Source organism: Erigeron canadensis, chromosome 8 (genome assembly GCF_010389155.1).
Source record: "Erigeron canadensis isolate Cc75 chromosome 8, C_canadensis_v1, whole genome shotgun sequence".
NCBI lineage: Eukaryota > Viridiplantae > Streptophyta > Magnoliopsida > Asterales > Asteraceae > Erigeron > Erigeron canadensis.
Window position 1 is genome coordinate 30,199,834 of NC_057768.1, and position 18,583 is coordinate 30,218,416.

Below are 18,583 nucleotides of genomic sequence, written 5' to 3' on the forward strand. Positions count from 1 at the left end.
CCATTTACCTTTTTGTACTAAAATACTTGTGATATATACACGTCTATCTATATGTATATTTAGTTTTACTATTTGTTGGAGTATCAAATATGTATTCATATGACTAGAGATAGGTAAAAATAAAAGTTCCGACTTAAATATATGGTGAAATTATCATCACATGTAAAACTTAATGAAAATGTCCACAAACATATGCTGCAACAAATTAGAAACGCATTTGGGGTTAAGTTTTGCTTTTTTCTTTTTTGTGGGCCAAAAACAAAATTCTACAGACTAAAGTAATACTTAATAAATTCAGTCACGACTTAATTAAAAATACTTAATCCATTAAGTTATCAAAAATGTCTGTTTTTTTTATTTAATAAACAAAAAACAACTGTATTGACTTAATCTATACAAACATTATTTATCTATTCAGTCACTTTATCAATTTAGTCACTTTATGGTTAAAAAAACAACCAGACCTAAGAAGTACTATTCAGTATTCACTTATTTTAAAGTTCATTGTATTCCATCAAGTTCTATTTTCATGTGTGTTTGTGGAAGAGACACAGACTTTGTTTGGCGCCAAAAGAGAAGAAGCAGGTGACTGAGTTTGGAGGGAAATCAACCCAAAATTGGATAGAAGATTTGATATGCAAAATTCTTAAGGCCCGCCCTTTCGGTTCTTTTCCAATCACTTCAAAAACTCAGGTTTTATAAATAAAAAAAATTCCACTTCGTTTTTTTCCTTTCTTTTTCAACTCAAGAACCTAGTGTAAGCTTGAAGTTATTTATAAACTTGACATATTCACATTCAAAATGACACATCCATATTGAGTTGTTATATATAAATTTCATTATTTAATACGAGTATAATATAATTATAATTGTAATCATATATAATATTATTAGATAAATATTCATTTGAAAATTAAAATTTCCATGAAAACTTGAAAACTGGCTAAAATACCCTGTGATATGAACCTAACACAATGTGTTCTCTAAAAACACATTGTGTTAGGTTCCAAGAACACATTGTGTTAGGTTCAGATCACAGTGTATTTTTGATAGTGCGTAAACACCATAATATTAGTCAAACACACTGTGATTTGAAACTTACATAAAAACACATTGTGTTAAGTTCAGATCACGTGTGTTTTAGCCAATTTTCTAATTTTCACGAAAACTTTAATTTTTAAATGATCACAACCCAATATAATTATAATATTATAATAAACCTTTCATCAAAACCATAATTGAATCCATTTTATGATAGTATAATATGATTGTAATATTATAAATGAAATAGTATAATACTACAATATACTAAATAAATATAAACCTTGCACTTATAATACAATTATAAAATTATAAATATAGTTATAATATTACAATATGATATAATGAAGACGGGTGAATCTATTTAATTTTGAAGTAAATAAATAAGATAAAATATTGACCGTTAGATTATGATTATGATGAATAAAACTGACGTGCGAAAATTCATAAATTATAATTATAATATAAGTATATAAATCTAATGCACAAAAGTTCACAGTATAAATGTTTAAACATTACATAAAACTGCATGAGAGATAAAAGTATAAAACCAATTAATCATGAGAGCTTCCATGATTTATCAGTTGTCAAATATAATTTTTAGTTAAGAGAAAATGGTTATTTTTTATATTTTATTTAAATAGATGTTTTATTTGAACATGAACTATGTGTGTTCGAGAAAATGATTTGATACTAGTATTTAAAAAAAAAACTAAATGGAAAATTGAGATCAGCCACTAGCCCACCTGATCATCTCTACTCCTTAAATGAAAAAAAACCCACCATCAGTAACAGAAAACCTCCTATAGTGTCGGCTCAAGGTTTTGGGGGACCTTAGATGAGATCAAATCCAAAGGCCTAATTCATTAGAATACTAATTAAAGTAAAGAAAGAAAGAAAAAAAAGAAGAGGTAGCTAAACGCCTAAATTTATGTTGTTGAATTATTAGTGAAAAATAATATATAGATTGATACAAAAACCAATACGGATGCTCCTTCAATGCAAATTTGTATAATGGGACTTAGCCCAAAATTTATATATTATTAAGCCTACATTACAAAAAATTGTTAAATTTTTGGGGAGCCAAAACTATTGCTTAGACTCAAATAACACTTAGAGCCGGCTGTGCTCCTATCCCAACATAACTCCATTTTTTTTTTTTTCAAAAAATGTGAGACTTGAACAAATGACCTCCCTGTTATTAAACTCGTTGGCTATGTATCTCGTATAACTATTTTTCCTTTTTTTTTTTTTTTGAATGTAAAACTTGAACCAATGACCCTCCCTATTATTGAAGTTGTTGGGTAAGTACCTCATCTCATATAACCACCGGCACCGAGGATCATTGATATTTAATACTAGTCAATACTCTATGTGCTAGCTACTTGTCTTTATAACACATGACAATAGTTTGATTCATTATTGTCGACAAATTATTTGCATAACGAGTTTCTTGTATTTCCCATATATGTTTTAATTCTGTTAGAAAGATACTATATATAGTTTAAACTTTGATGTTTATGATGATCAGTGCATCTTCTTCCTCGGGAAAAATGGCAATTGAAGTCAACATTATTTACATTTGTATTCCAGTCCTTGTGGTTTTGTATCTCCTAACAAAACATGTATCACACAAGCTCCAAAATCTGCCCCCTACACCCTTTCCAGAACTCCCTTTAATAGGCCATCTTCACCTTGTTAAGAAACCTCTCCACCGTGAGCTAGCCAAGATTTCTGACCATCATGGCAAAGTGCTTTTTCTCCGCTTTGGATCACGTCGTGTTCTTCATGTTGCTTCCCCTTCAGCAACAGAGGAATGCCTTTCCAAAAACGACATTATATTTGCCAACCGACCACATCTTTTTAGTGGCAAGTATTTCGGCTACAACTACACTAGCCTCCCTTGGGCCCCTTATGGTGAGCATTGGCAGAATCTTCGGCGTATTTCAGCTATTGAAATCTTATCATCCAAACGCCTTGACTCACTTTCTCATATCCGTCTTGAAGAGATCCAGTCACTGACCCGCAGATTGTTTTTGACTGCCAATAAGAATCCAGATGAAATTTTGAATGTGAGAGCCGAGTTGTTTGGCTTCATGTTTAATGTAATGACAAGGATGATGGCAGGAAAGACGTATTTTGGTTTGGGCAGTGAAAAACTAGCAGAAGCAAAGAGGTTCCGTGATATGGTTGCAGACACTGCGAAAGTAAACGTGCAATCAGCTATGGCAGATATGTTGCCTATTTTGCGGTGGTTTGTTGGTGGAAAATTAGACAAGAGGTATAAGGCAGTGCAGAAGAGGCGTGACGATTTTATGCAAGAATGGATAGATGAACTTCGTGCAGAAGATGGTTTGGGTAACGAAGACACGAAGAAAACATTGCTGAAAGTTTTATTATCTCTGCAAAATGAAAATCCAGAATACTACACTGACGAAATGATCAAAAGTCTCTCACAGGTATGTTATAAGAATGTTCTTACAAAAATATATTTGGTGGTTTAAAACCTTTTACTAAAAAAAAAAAAAACTTTGGTTCATGAGATATATACGATTTTCTCAAATGTAGTATCTTATGTGGATTTTTCTCTACAGGCCCTGTTACATGGAGGAATCAACACTTCAGTGGTGACAATGGAATGGGCAATGTCACATTTACTTAATAACCCAAACGCATTAAAGAAGGCACAGATAGAAATTGACTGTGTTGTAGGATGTGATCGCCTAGTCAATGAAGCAGATTTGTTAAAGCTTCCTTACTTGCAGTGTATCATCAAAGAGACAGTAAGAATGCAACCACCATCGCCTTTACTTCTTCCTCACGAGTCATCCAAAGAGTGTACTGTTGGAGGTTATCGTATCCCACAAGGTACAATGTTGTTAGTAAATCTATGGGCGTTACAAAATGATCCCAACATCTGGAATTCACCCGAAACATTTAAACCTGAGAGGTTTGAAGTTATTGAGAATATTGTCAAAGTAAAAGAGGGAATGACTATGAGCCCATTTGGGTCAGGAAGGAGGCGATGCCCTGCTGAGAATTTGGCAATGCGGATAGTGGGATTGGCATTAGCGTCACTAATTCAATGCTTTGATTGGAAACGTGTTAGTGAGGAATTGGTGGATATGACCGAATCTGGTGTGTTCAGTTTAGCCAGGGCTCAACCTCTGATGGCTAAGTTTCAGACTCGTTCGAACCTTGCGCGTCATCTATTTCATGTCTAGCTAAGATGGCTCATGGTTGGCTTTAGTTTGCGTGTCCCTTGATCTGTAGTGGAAAAGCTTAGAAATAAAATGAAGTCCATGTCCATTGTATAACTTTTTCATTTGAAAACCATTTTAATGATGCTTATATACAATGCTTAAGTCCAGCTATTGAAAACAGCTTCCTATATGCTTCATATTGTTTGACTATGGCATATATGGTGTCATAAGCCATTCATTTGGATCGTTTAATAAAGGGAAGTGATATTTGTACCATTTATTTTGATTGGTGTACCACAACTGTGTATTACCGGCTTGTACTGTCAGTTATACAAAATGTACATTGTGGTACATTAATCAAAGTTAGTAGTGCGAATATCACTTCCCTTTAATAAAAGGGCTCCTTTTGTCAGATTGAGATCACCTAAAGTTGCTTTCAACTTTATTGGTAAAGTTGGAAGCATCTTGATCTTTGGATTGAAATCAAAGGTCAAGATTCAAAATTCATCTTTGAATCTTGACCCTGGTTAGGATCTACAACTTTACCAATAAAGTTGTAATTAACTTTAAGGAATCTCAATTCCTTTTTGTCACACATGGATTAATAAAATGGGATCCTATTGTCACACATCAATTGGGTGACTCTAAGTGAGATACTCATTAAATTTCTTTTTATATGGTGGGACACCCATCGATTGACACGACTTTATTAACAATTGAGTTACTTTAAGTAAAACACTCACTAATTTTCCTTTTATAAGGTGTCACACCCATCAATTAAGACGACTTTGTTGGCAATTGGGACGACTTTATTTTCATTCCATGGTACTGTCAAATAATTGTTTGTTTATTATGCTTTTTATTTATTTATTTTTATAGTTTTTTATAGTTTTTCATAGTTTTTTTGCTTTTGTCTTCTCTTCTATTCATTCATCTTATACCTCGCAACATTACTTGGATTTTGTCATATTGGATGTCGTTTTGATTTTTTTTTTTTCCTTTCAATTTGTCTAGGCTTTTTAATATATTCAAACCTTTTACTCAACATTTTATTTTTCATTCGTTTTTTATTTATAGTTTATTGCATAACGTAAATGTTTGTATAGATATTGCAAACTTTTTGACACGGTTTTCTCGCAAAAACATTTTTCGTTTTATTAAGGTTATTTCTTGGTTTTTATCACACTTTTATTGCTTTTTAGATTTTTCAAGTAAGTTCAACTCAAATAGATTATCATAACAAAACCGTATTACCACGACAACTAAAGCTCTGCAAAGCGGGGTGCCAAACCTCGCTAACTAACCATTTATTTCTCACTTGTAAAAGTGAAAAAAAAAGTATTTGTATATACATGAATAAAAATGAAATGTTCCGTATCATATTTGACAATTTTTTCTTTTTTAATTTTTACATGTTTTTATAGACAATGCTTTCATAGATTTGTCGATTCAAAAAGATAAACCCCGGATCTATGGATAAAAATCAAAAACTTACTCACATGCTTGAATATCAAAATTTAGTAGGAATCGTCATAAAAGTAACATAAACTCATCTTGTGAGTGTGATATATATATAGAAGAAAAAAAATTTAATCCAAAAAATAAAAAATAATGGTGAAATCCAATTGTACATATTTAATATTCAAGGGTAAATTACAAAAAACATACCTGGGGTTTGTTCGAAACTACACTGGTCATACCTACAATTTAAAAATTACCCGAGTCATACCCACTGTTGTCAAAAACTTACACTAACCATACCTATCGTTGACGGCCGTCTATTTGACCGTTAAGTCAAGTCACGTGTCATGCATGTGAGGTATCAAAACTGTAATTTCGTGCATACTTCAGGTACTATCCTTGTAATTCACTATAAAAATAATTATTAAGAATTTTAGAGTTTTATTTATACTTCATTTATTAAGTTGGGTATATATGACATTTATTATGAAACAATAATTTTTATAATGAAAATTATATCGAGAAATATAGTTGATACAAGAATGCATTTATTATTAAACATGTCATTATTATTTTGTTATATGTGTATAGTGAAAATAACAAGGATGAAAACCATCAAAACCACTAAAATTTTCACTTTTATATTGTTGTTATTATTATTATTATTAATTTATGATTTATTCTTTTTTTAAAAAAAATCTATTTAAAAAAGTATATAATTTTAAAAAACAATATAATTTTTTCGTATGGTTTGTTGACATCCCCCTCAGATTAGAGGGGTAAAGCAATATCGAATACTTGTTACGGTTTTAGAATATATCTCAAAGTTAGCAATTTATAGTATTTTGTGTTTAAAGTTCCAGAGTTAATCGTTAGTCTAATCTTAGAATTTCTAAGCCTAAACTTGTATCGTATGATGACATCCTTTTATAATTTTAATTTTGAAATAGATTTTTTTTAAATAAATAAATATATATATATATATATATATGTGTTTGTGTATGTGTGAATTTAGTATAGAATATTTACCCACTTTTATAAATGAAATATAAATATAAATATCTTAATAATTTTTATTAGGGTGAATTACACAAATGATACCTGAAGTATACACGAAATTACGGTTTTGATACATCACATGCACATCACGTGACTTGACTTGACTTAACGGCCAAATTGACGGCCGTCAGTGATATGTATGGTCAGTGTAAGTTTTTGACAACGATGGGTATGGCTCGCGTAATTTTTAAATTATAGGTATGACCAATGTAGTTTTAAACAAACCTCAGGTATGATTTTTGTAATTTACCCAATATTCAATGAAACATATAGATGAAAATTAGCCAAGGAGAAAAAACATAAAATTTACAAACGACATGAAAACAGAAAATAAAGGTAAAAAATCCACTAAATTTGAATAGATATATGTAAATTCCATATTTGTGGGACATATATATACAAGTTTTAGGTAAAATAAAACAAGTATTAAAGTAAAACAAATAAAACAATAAGTTTTTCTTCATTGAAATTCACCGTGCATCATGAAAATTATCGTGCATCAATTGGTTCATGAATTTTCGTGCATCAATTTAACCATTATCTAAGGGTCAATATCTTGTCCTATTTGTTTTACTTTAATACTTGTTTTACAATGCTCAACCCCTATATATATATATATAGTGTGGTTCGGTGTACACATTTGTCCATCGATTTTTGAAATTTATAACGTTTTTGGATGGTACACATGTGAATGTCCCTATTTCCACATGTGTAGATATTTTTTATAAACATAGTTTACATGTGGTTAAAGAAACAATCATATATAATTATCACTAAATATATCTATATATATATATATATTAAAAGAGTAGTTATCCAAGCGTTCTAAGTCATTCTTCTCAAGTCAAAGCTATCCTTAAACATTGTCACGTAGGATTTATCCTATGTGGCATCTTCATACTTTTTTTTCACAATATTTAATATTATTTATTTATTTATATCAAAAAACAAATCTTTCAAAATTACATAAATCCAACATAATACGGAGTGTAACTCATTATTTACGGTACAAAATATATGAAAAGTGGAAAATATATGTATTTCATTAATTAGATCCTAAACATAAATCCTCTGCCATATTTAAAAAAGATTTGCCCATGTTCCATGACTTCCATCAAGGAACTACCACAAAATTGATTTGTTGATTAACTAAAGTTCTCATTCGAGTAAATTTTCTTCACGTCATTCATTTATATTATCTAACTTTTTGACTTTTATCAAACTAATTCTCATGCTTTTTGCTTTTTATGTATACGGTAATCAATTACACATAAATTATGAATCATTGAAGTAATTTTATTTATATTTAATAAATGTAACTCAAAAACTCGCCTTATTAAAATCTACCTAAAAAGCCGCACATCGTGCGGGTAAAAAAACCCTAGTATCTTATATATAATCAAGAAACACAAAGCTGAAAATATTCATTTACATAACACATTACAAATCAATTATCACTTCAAAAAAATTATTATGCGACACTTTAGAATTGTATATTAAACATCATGATCTTTATTATAGATGAAATTATGCAAATAAAAACAGATTAATTAATTAAAGAAGAAAACAAGACAAACTTGATAATATGATAACCACCCATGCAATAAATTCGTAACCGTATGAGATCATTAAGGGCATTTCCTTTTTAATTGATAGTTATTTAAATTGTATTTATAAAATTACCATGTTATCCTTAGAGCTTTTAACTAAATACTCCGTATTAGTTCTCACGGTTCTTGACAATTTAGTAGTTCTCATTTTATCTTTTCACTATATATATATATATATATATATAGTGAAAAGTTATTTTGAGAACCTTTTTTTTTTGCGAGAACTTTTGAGAACTTTTCAAATCAAGCCCAACCGATTATCATTCTTTACATGAAAATTGTTTTTTGATTGTTTATAGAATAACTTATGCGTGATTTTGAAGTTTTTAATTGTGTGGAGGCATTGATTATCATCCGTTATACAATTATGTAGAGATTTAGATTCTTAATCACATGTGCACGAATATTGCTATGATTACATGTGATCGACTTGCATACATGTCATCATAGCAATATTCGTGCACATGTGATCAAGAATCCGAATCTCCACATGATTGAATAACGGATGATAATCCATGCTCCACACAATTATAAACTTCAAAATTACACATAAGTTATTTAGAAAACAATCAAAAAACAATTTTCATGTAAAGAATAATCATTGGTTGGGCTTGATTTGAAAAGTTATCGCAAAAAAAAGGTTCTCAAAATAACTTTACCCTATATATATGTGCGTGCACATTATATATAGATTATGTTTGACAATATCCCTGAAAATATATAACTTTTTTGATGGGAAGACAACTAGCAAGAGGGTAAGTGTTAAAACGGATACAAATTCAGAATTTAACAAGACTAAATATTCTTGATGATGATGTAATTTAGAACTTTTTTTAAAAGATAAAAAAAATTAGTTTATAATCTAATAAAAATAAAAATAAATGATGATTGATCTTTTAATTTTTTTTTAACTTGTATGTACTCCTAGGCGTGTGTTTCCAGTATCTATATATCAACAATTATCAAAAGCATTAAACTTAGAATGGTTATTTAAAACTTTGGTGGCGTTGAGAATGTCATCCCTCTAGATATTGCCTTCACGGTATATACTACTATTGACTACGGGACCGCCTTTTCCAACCCAATGATTCGTGCTCCATTGCAAATGGAGACTCAACTCTTCCTAAGACTCTAAGAGTCACCACAAAGTATATATTCTGGTTTATTACGGTGAACTGTATACTATTTGGTTTGACTATAATCTTCAACCTTGATCCTCCTTGTACAGACACAATATAGGTTGAATCGGCTCAGCCCATGTTTGTTACAATTCTTGTAAAAGAAACCATAAATGCAGATTTAGTATCAACCCGCGTTACCATAGATGGATAATTAAGCTCTTTAAGCATAAGGTTCTTGGAGTTAGCCTTGTTAGATATGTTACACCAATTTTCATGGTATTCTTCCATAAAAGTTCCATAAAATTTACCTATCATATGTTTCTAAGCATGTTTTTGTCATTTCTTTCCAATAACAAATTGGTAATTCTTTCAATGGGAAAGTATTAACAGAACCACCTTGCAACATGTTGTTGAGCCAATTAAATCCATTAACTATCAATATGTTTTAGTTTGTTTCCGGTCATTTTCCTTTCTTCATTGTAATTCATTTCAAAATATTTCTAGGATCCATACTATATCTTTCCTTTTTTTTTTTTGTAAAACAAAACTGTTAAATTGAGGGTGCAAGATATAAGTTCAAACATTATAATAATACTCGTCACTAGAGCTGTTTCCTTTCGGAAAAAACATGAAAAGCATCAATTGAGGTTGGATCAACATCTAACTCTACAAAAAATCTTACCCCATCCAGATAGAATAGTATTGACCTTGTTAGCCATTTCATCAACGAAAGCATTCATTATATCAGTAAATGTGCAAAACTATGTACGAACTTTATACACAACTAGTCGTGCATAAAAACGCCTCTTCTAGCAACACCTTATACTATACTGTAAGAGTGTGCATCTTTCACATCATTGCCAACTTAAGTTTTAAAAAAAGAAAAAAAAAACATAATGGATACTCTAGAGTTTAAGTAAAAAAAAGGGAAAAAAAGGAAAAGAAAAAATAAAATAAGAATTAATTTTCGAGTTTAAGTTAATGATAAGAAAAATAAAAAGATTCATAGTTATTTTTGTTTGGTTTTCTTCTTTTAAAAAAATGAAAGGAAAATATAAAAAAATGATTATTTACTTTCTAATTGTTAAGTTCTTATTAAAAAGAAAAAAAAGGAAATAAGTAAAGGAAAAAAAAAAACAAAAAGAAAAAAAATATATTCTCAGCCCCAAGCTTTCCTTGCCAATTTTGAATCAATTTGAAAAAACAAATTTTGTGATTAAAAACCACTACATTTCTATTTCATTTATGTTTTCAAATAAAACTCAAAATATAATTTCAATGTTTTAATAAATTAATAAGGAAGAAACATTAAAGAATTTTAATTAACGTACATAAAAACCCCGATAAACCGACAAACATATTTTATGGCGTTTCGCATAATAAAAAGATTTAATAGCTAGAAATGTCATTTACTCACTTTTAAAAATATGAAAAAAAAAATGAAAATAATGTGAGGTATAATAAAACTTTATAATTTAATTTTATTTTATATATACCCTTCTATAAAAATTATTCACCCTTTATAAATAAAAAGTGTTACTCAAATGTTACATACGAAGGTATTAAATTGCTCTTAATAAACACCTAGTCACCTACTATGGAATTTTTTTTTTATAAATTACCAAATTTGTCCTTAATGAATCAATATAATATTAATATAGTTATTGTTTATTTTTATACATCTTATTATTCTTTCACATTTTTTTAATTGTTATTACTACATATTTAGTTATCCTTTTTAAAATTTCGGTTTGAGTATTTGACATATATTTTAGTCTAAAATATTGTCCTGTATTTCGCGACAACATGCGGGTACAAAAATTAGTTTGTTCTAGTTTAACATACCAACTCAAGTAAATTATTAAAGTACGTATATTTTCAGAATTTAACTAGATTTTAGTATTAGTTACATGAACTTGTACCATATGGCATATGCACAAGATTTAGTAAATAACATATTACTTTTTGAAAAATATATACTTTTGAGTTAGTTACAACATTCGTCCAAAATTACGGTTTTTATCTTTTAAATTTCATAGATTATTATATTAGTCCAAATAAATTTTCTAAAATTTCTTCCTCCTTGTATTATTCTAAAAACAAAGGAAGTATGTGTGAAAAATACTAATGAGCCACTTTATTTTAGTTTTGGGCTTGACTTATAAAAATTGATTTAGGCCTATTTTCATATTCTTAATCTGGGCTTGTCAATTTGAGTTTTATATATTAATTTGTTTTGGGCTTTAGATTTGATGTTTTGATATTTTAATTTGTTTCTTATTTATAAATATGACTTATTTTAAGTAGTTATTATCATTTTTTTAAAATTTTTACATTTTTAAGATTATTCTACCTTATTACATGTAACCCATAATATATATTCACATAGATGTACACCTAATCAGTAACAAATATTAAATTGTACTCCGTAATATTTATTATGTTTTAAATAAAATACTAGATACTTTTTTTGAAGGTGAATTTCGATGGTAATTTCGTGTCGTGATTTGACAGTGGGAAGTCTAACATACGTTGTGTTAATCGGATCCGCGCTAGAGAGTTCCCTCGAAGTAGAAATGCCTATTTCAAATACTCGATGAGGGGAAAAAACGCTATTAATACGCCCGAAGACACGACGATTAATAGAGGTAAACTCTGCCCTCTGAGACTTGAACATAGTTATATAGAAGACCATTGACCTAGAATCTTATTAACAAAACAATAATTTAACGTGGAAATAGGGAATATATGGTGGATCACTAGATTGGTAGTAGTGCAAAAGGGTCAAACTGAAGAAAGGGAGGGACAGTCAAAAACTGAGAGTCTGAGACTACTTCAAGGTATTACCATTTACCTTTTGTACTCTATAATTCTCTTATATCCAGTAAAACTTCTTAATTCATAAGGTCAATTTGTTACTAGGATTTATGTGTATCAATTTACCCCTACAACATTACCAATTTACCATTAATGAAAATCATCTCGCTCGATCCCTTTTTTTTTTCTCTTGAATTAAAAAAGAAGTGAGAGATGGAAGATTGGGAAAAGATTGAGAGATGGGGAGAGCTGGATCTAAAATTAGGAGACTTAGAGATAGAGATGGTGTTACCTCCACTCTAAATATTAAGTCTAACACTTTATTATTTATATAACTACTTTATTTTATCACTAAGTGCCGTTTTTCACGGGTTTTGGGTATCAATACTGTCTTCGTCGTTGCTGTGGTAGGGAAGTTGAGATGTAGACAACCTTACTTCTACTTAAGGTAGACAGGTTGCTTCTGGTTTCACCAAAGGTCAAAATGGACCTCCAGCCTTGCTCGAAAGAGGCAAGGGTTCCAATCACTAACTTAATGTTTAACATTATCTTCAATTACAATTTATATAAAATGAAATAAACTTAATTGGTATAACGGATAAATATTGAACACCACTAACGAAAAATATTTAATCCTACTCCTTTGCGCGGATACAATGCTTGTAGTACTATAGGTTAATACGTGAATATTATGGCAAAAATCATAATTTCAAATGCGTTTAATCTAAGTTTATAAGAACCACCAAACAGAGTGTTACATACAATTAACATGACCCGTGGTTGTTTTATAGTTTTATACCATTTTCATAGATCCTCTAAGAACAATGTACACTTTCGTTATGGTGGTAATCTATGACGACCATATATATGTATATATGAAGATGGCTGCTTTATCAAGCCGCCTATATTTCCCTTAACGAATACATATATCATCATTTTATTGGATAGTTACTTGTTCGATATATATGTTTCATGTGTGATTATGTTAATCATCTTAGAAAGCTACTCTTGACTTTTAACTTAGATATATTTATTACCAGTGCATCTTCTCCGATCCTCACCAACAATGGCGCTTGAAGTCAATACTTACATTTGCATTCCAGTCCTTGTGGTTTTGTATCTCCTAACGAAAACTGTACTGCATAAGCTCCGTGGTCTTCCCCCGGCCCCTTTTCCAGTACTCCCTGTTATAGGCCATCTTCATCTCCTTAAGAAACCTCTCCACCAGACGCTCGCCAAGCTTTCTGAACGTCATGGCAAAGTGCTTTTATTCCGCTTTGGATCACGTCGTGTTCTTCATGTTTCTTCCCCCTTGGCTGCAGAGGAATGCTTTTCCAAAAACGACATTGTGTTTGCCAATAGACCTGGCTTTCTTTGTGGCAAATATTTTGGGTACAACTATACCAGCCTCTCTTGGGCACCTTACGGTGAACATTGGCAGAATCTCCGCCGTATCTCAGCCACGGATCTCTTATCATCCACTCGCCTTGACTCCCTTTCTTATATCCGCCTTGAAGAGATCCAGTCACTGACACACAGATTGTTTTTGGCTAGCAATAAGAATCCAAATGAGATATTGAATCTAAGATCCGAGTTATTCGGTTTTGTATTTATTGTAATGACAAGGATGATGGGAGGAAAGATGCATAATGGTCTAGGCATTGAAAAATCAGATATAGCAAAGAGGTTTCATGATATAGTTGCGGACACAGCGCAAGTCAATGCGCAGTCAGGTATGGCAGATATGTTGCCTATTTGGCGTTGGTTTCTTGGCGGAAGACTAGAGAAGAGGTATACGTCAGTGCAGAAGAGACGAGACGACTTCATGCAAGAATGGATTAATGAAATTCGTGCAGATGTTTTGCGTAACGAGGAAGAGAAGAAGACATTCCTGAGAGTTCTATTATCTCTGCAAGATTCAGATCCAGAATACTACACTGACGAAATGATCAAAAGCCTTTCACAGGTATCTCATAAATGCTCCTACACAAATCTAATCAGGTTAAGTGAGATTGCATAATACATATAAAAATATAAAGGTCAAGTATAATTTATATCAGGTTTACTAGCATTTCATGTCATCTTAATAAAACTCACAATGTTTTTTTCCATTACAGGCCCTGCTGCATGGAGGGATCAGCACTTCAGTGGAGACAATGGAATGGGCAATGTCACTTTTACTTAATAGCCCACACGTGTTAATTAAGGCACAGGCAGAAATCGACAGTGTTGTAGGCTGTGTTCGCCTAGTCAATGAAGCAGACTTGTCAAAGCTCCCTTACTTGCATTGCATCATCAAAGAGACATTAAGGATGCACCCGGCAGCCCCGTTACTTCTTCCTCATGAGTCATCAAAGGAGTGTTCACTTGGAGGTTACCGTATACCACATGGTACTATGCTGTTGATGAATGTGTGGGCCCTACAGAATGATCCCAACACATGGGATTGTCCTGAAATATTTAAACCTGAAAGGTTTGAAATTAAAGATAATATTGCCAAGCCAAAAGAGGGATTGACTATGATGCCATTTGGGTCAGGGAGGAGGCGATGCCCCGGTGAAAATTTGGCAATGCGTATAATGGGATTGGGATTAGCATCACTAATTCAATGCTTCGAATGGAAACGTGTTAGTGATGAACTGGTGGATATGACCGAATCTGCTGGTTTCAGTGCACCCAGGGCTCAACCTCTGATGGTTAAGTACCTTACTCGTTCAACCATTGCGAGTCATATAATTCATATCTAGTTCATGGTTGGCTGTAGTTTGCCTGTGTCTTTCTGTAGCGAAAATGGAGAAAACAAATGTCTATCTATTACCTCCCCTTCATGTCTCCATTCTGATTGATTCACCTATTTCTTCGTGCAAGCCTTTGGTTCACCCCTTGTTGTATTGCATTTCTGCTTTTCTGCTTCAGATAGCCAGGGTCTGACTTAGATTTCCTGTGAAACCATTGTATAACTGTTACATAAGAAATGTGTGTCAATGATGCTTATTTCCTGCGAGTTCATTGCATATCTGGATATCCGGGGTCTGATTTAGATTTCCTGCTAGTCCAGTCATCTTTCAGGTAAGTCTCCGGTTATTAATTCTATTCGTCTTTAATAGCCAAAGAATATGTAGAAAGTTATAGAATTAGACTTGTGTTGATGAAAATACAAAATGCAAGTTCGGGTCGCCTATTGTGATTTATGTAGGTCATATATATTAGAGTTGAGCCATATAGAAATGTATATTAGAGTTCTGACAACATCTAAAGAAGTCTGGGATGCTATTCTCATGTGTCGAAATCTTCTGTAATCAGCATACAGATTTACAAAGCCCTCCATGCATATATGATAAATTTAAAGTTTGTCTTTAATAATATGTTTGGTTATTTATGCTTAAAGTTCGAGCTAATCCAGCAGATTTTAATGGTTTTATAAAGCTATATAGTACATCAGATCTGTGTGTGCCATATGTTCAGGCAAACAGAGTGAAATATCTTTGCAATTCATGTAAAGCTGGTCATGTTTTGCATTTGGGTTGAGACAAGATAAGTGTCCTGTATGTTTTTTTGTTAGCCATTGGTTTCTACATACGTATTAAAAGTTTCAGCAGTTATAGAGTTTTGCAAAGATACAATGCTGAAATGAAACGTCTAATTTGGTTAGAGATGCTTGTGTAACTTTTTTAGGCATACTAAACTATCAGGGCAAATTTGTTGTGGATCTTTAGGAATAACATAAGAGGGTCTTAAATGATCTTAATAAAGTATGTTAGAGCTTAATGGACCAGATTTAGGATACTTTGAGGTTTTCAGCATGCTACCTACTTGTATAAGTCACGGTATCACGAAGTTGGTTGATCGCCAATTGTTAATTAACGTGACAAAAATTCCCATTACATATAAAACTACCATTTTGTGAAACAGGGGTGTTATATCCGATCAACATGACCCATGGTGTTTAATTTGTTTTTTACAATTTTCCATAGCTAAAGCCTCTAAGAACTATTGTACATTATCTGTACAAGAACTGCTCTCAATAACTTTCTGTATCTAAAACTTATAAATTAGTATAACCTCTTGGTGCTATTACTTAATAACAACTTTAGTATATAGTACTAGGAATAGTCTATAACATGTTATATTTGACAATTGCCACCTTATGTTCCTGCCTTCATTTCTAAATTTAAAAATGTAATTGTCATTGTTATTATATACATATATCAACAGAATCTTAGGTAGTTGGTTTAGGTAGTTGTTGTTCATAGATTGTTTATGTGACAAGTGTGATTATATTAATTCTCTTTGAAAGATAGATCAACTATAAACTTAGAATTATATCATCATTGCTTCTTGCCATCTTCTTCCTAACCAAAAATGACACCTGAAGTCAATTTTTACATTTGCATTCCAGTCCTTGTGGTTTTGTATTTCCTAACAAAACATGTACTGCACAAGCTCCATCATCTGCCCCCTACTCCTTTTCCGACACTCCCTCTAATAGGACATCTTCACCTCCTTAAGAAAAAACCTATTCACCGGACGCTGGCCAAGCTTTCTGACCGTCACGGAAAAGTGCTTTTCCTTCGTTTTGGATCACGTCGTGTTCTTCATGTTGCTTCCCCCTTGGCTGCAGAAGAATGCCTTTCCAAAAATGATATTGTGTTTGCCAACCGACCTAGGCTTTTTAGTGGCAAGTATTTTGGATATAACTATACTAGTCTCCCTTGGGCACCTTATGGTGACCATTGGCAGAATCTTAGGCGTATATCTGCCATGGAAATCTTATCACCCACTCGCCTTGACTCACTTTCTCATATCCGTCTCGATGAGATCCAATCTCTGACACGCAGATTGTTTTTGGCTGCCAGTGAGAAACCAGATGCAGTGTTGGATTTGAGAGCCGAATTGTTTGGCTTCATGTTCAATTTAATGACAAGGATGATGGGGGGAAAGACGTATTATGGTTTAGGCAGTGGAAAACTGGATGAAGCAAAGAGGTTTCAGGATATAGTGGCAGACACATTGCAAGTGAACCTGCAATCCAGTACGGCAGATATGCTGCCTATATTGCGGTGGTTTGTTGGTGGAAAATTAGACAAGAGGTATAAGGCAGTGCAGAAGAGGCGAGACGATTTTATGTAAGAATGGATCGATGATTTTCGTGCAGATGGTCTGAGCGATGAAGAAGGGATGAAAACATTGCTAAAAGTTTTACTATCTCTGCAAGATGCAGATCCAGAATACTATACTGACAAAGAGATCAAAAGCCTTTCACAGGTATATCATACGATGTTTTTACACAAATAATATCGGGTTTATTAAGCCTGGATAATGGATAAAAGTATAAGAATTTAAATAACAAAGATTAGGTATAAGTTATATAAAACATGGCGAATAAGAACCTATCCTTACGAATGTATATAGCATCTTATGTGAAGTTAATAAACTTCAGAATGTTTTCGTTCATTACAGGCCCTGTTACATGGAGGGATCAGCACTTCAGTGGAGACAATGGAATGGGCAATGTCATTTTTACTTAATAGCCCACATGTATTAAATAAGGCGCAGGCAGAAATCGACAGTGTTGTAGGTTGTGATCGCCTAGTCAATGAAGCAGACTTGTTAAAGCTCCCTTACTTGCAGTGCATCATCAAAGAGACATTAAGGATGCGCCCTGCAGCCCCCTTACTTATTCCTCATGAGTCGTTGAAAGAGTGTAGAGTTGGAGGTTACTGTATCCCACATGGTACAATGCTTTTGGTTAATGTGTGGGCCATACAAAATGATCCCAGCACATGGGATTGTCCCGAAATGTTTAAACCTGACAGGTTTGATGTTAAAGATAATACTGCCAAGCTAAAAGAGGGATTCTCTATGATGCCATTTGGGTCAGGGAGGAGGCGATGCCCCGGTGAGAATTTGGCAATACACATAATGGGATTGGCATTAGCGTCACTGATTCAATGCTTCGATTGGAAACGTGTTAGTGATGAACTGGTGGATATGACTGAATCTGGTGGGTTCACTGTAACCAAGGCTCAGCCTTTGGTGGCCAAGTATCAGAACCGCTTAACAGTTGCCCGACATCTATCACATGTCTAGTTAAGAGTCATCATGGTTTGTTTCAATTTGGTTTGTCCCGTCCTGTAACGAAAATAATATAAAAGCAAATTCCCAAGTCCGGTGTATGATATCTACATGACTACATGTATATGTGCTTATGTATTGAAATTTCACTGATTATTGTCCCTTTTGTGGTATATATCGGGTTATTAATGGTTTA

The 18,583-nt window shown here is 32.3% G+C and overlaps 2 protein-coding genes and 1 pseudogene across 2 annotated transcripts; all 3 read left to right on the forward strand.

Moving 5' to 3' along the window:
- Window positions 1–2,594: 2,594 nt before the first annotated feature.
- On the forward strand, window positions 2,595–4,265 carry LOC122610595 (cytochrome P450 81Q32-like). The gene is made up of 2 exons (XM_043783571.1): window positions 2,595–3,500; window positions 3,636–4,265. Exons 1-2 carry the CDS (start codon window positions 2,595–2,597, stop codon window positions 4,263–4,265), a joined length of 1,536 nt encoding a protein of 511 aa, XP_043639506.1.
- Window positions 4,266–12,227: 7,962 nt separating this feature from the next.
- LOC122578375 (cytochrome P450 81Q32-like) lies at window positions 12,228–15,336 on the forward strand. Its single transcript, XM_043750323.1, has 3 exons — window positions 12,228–12,335; window positions 13,353–14,278; window positions 14,430–15,336. The coding sequence occupies exons 2-3, from the start codon at window positions 13,379–13,381 to the stop codon at window positions 15,057–15,059; spliced, it is 1,530 nt and encodes a 509-aa protein (XP_043606258.1). The 5' UTR covers window positions 12,228–12,335; window positions 13,353–13,378; the 3' UTR covers window positions 15,060–15,336.
- Window positions 15,337–16,522: 1,186 nt separating this feature from the next.
- Window positions 16,523–18,583, forward strand: LOC122578374 (annotated as a pseudogene).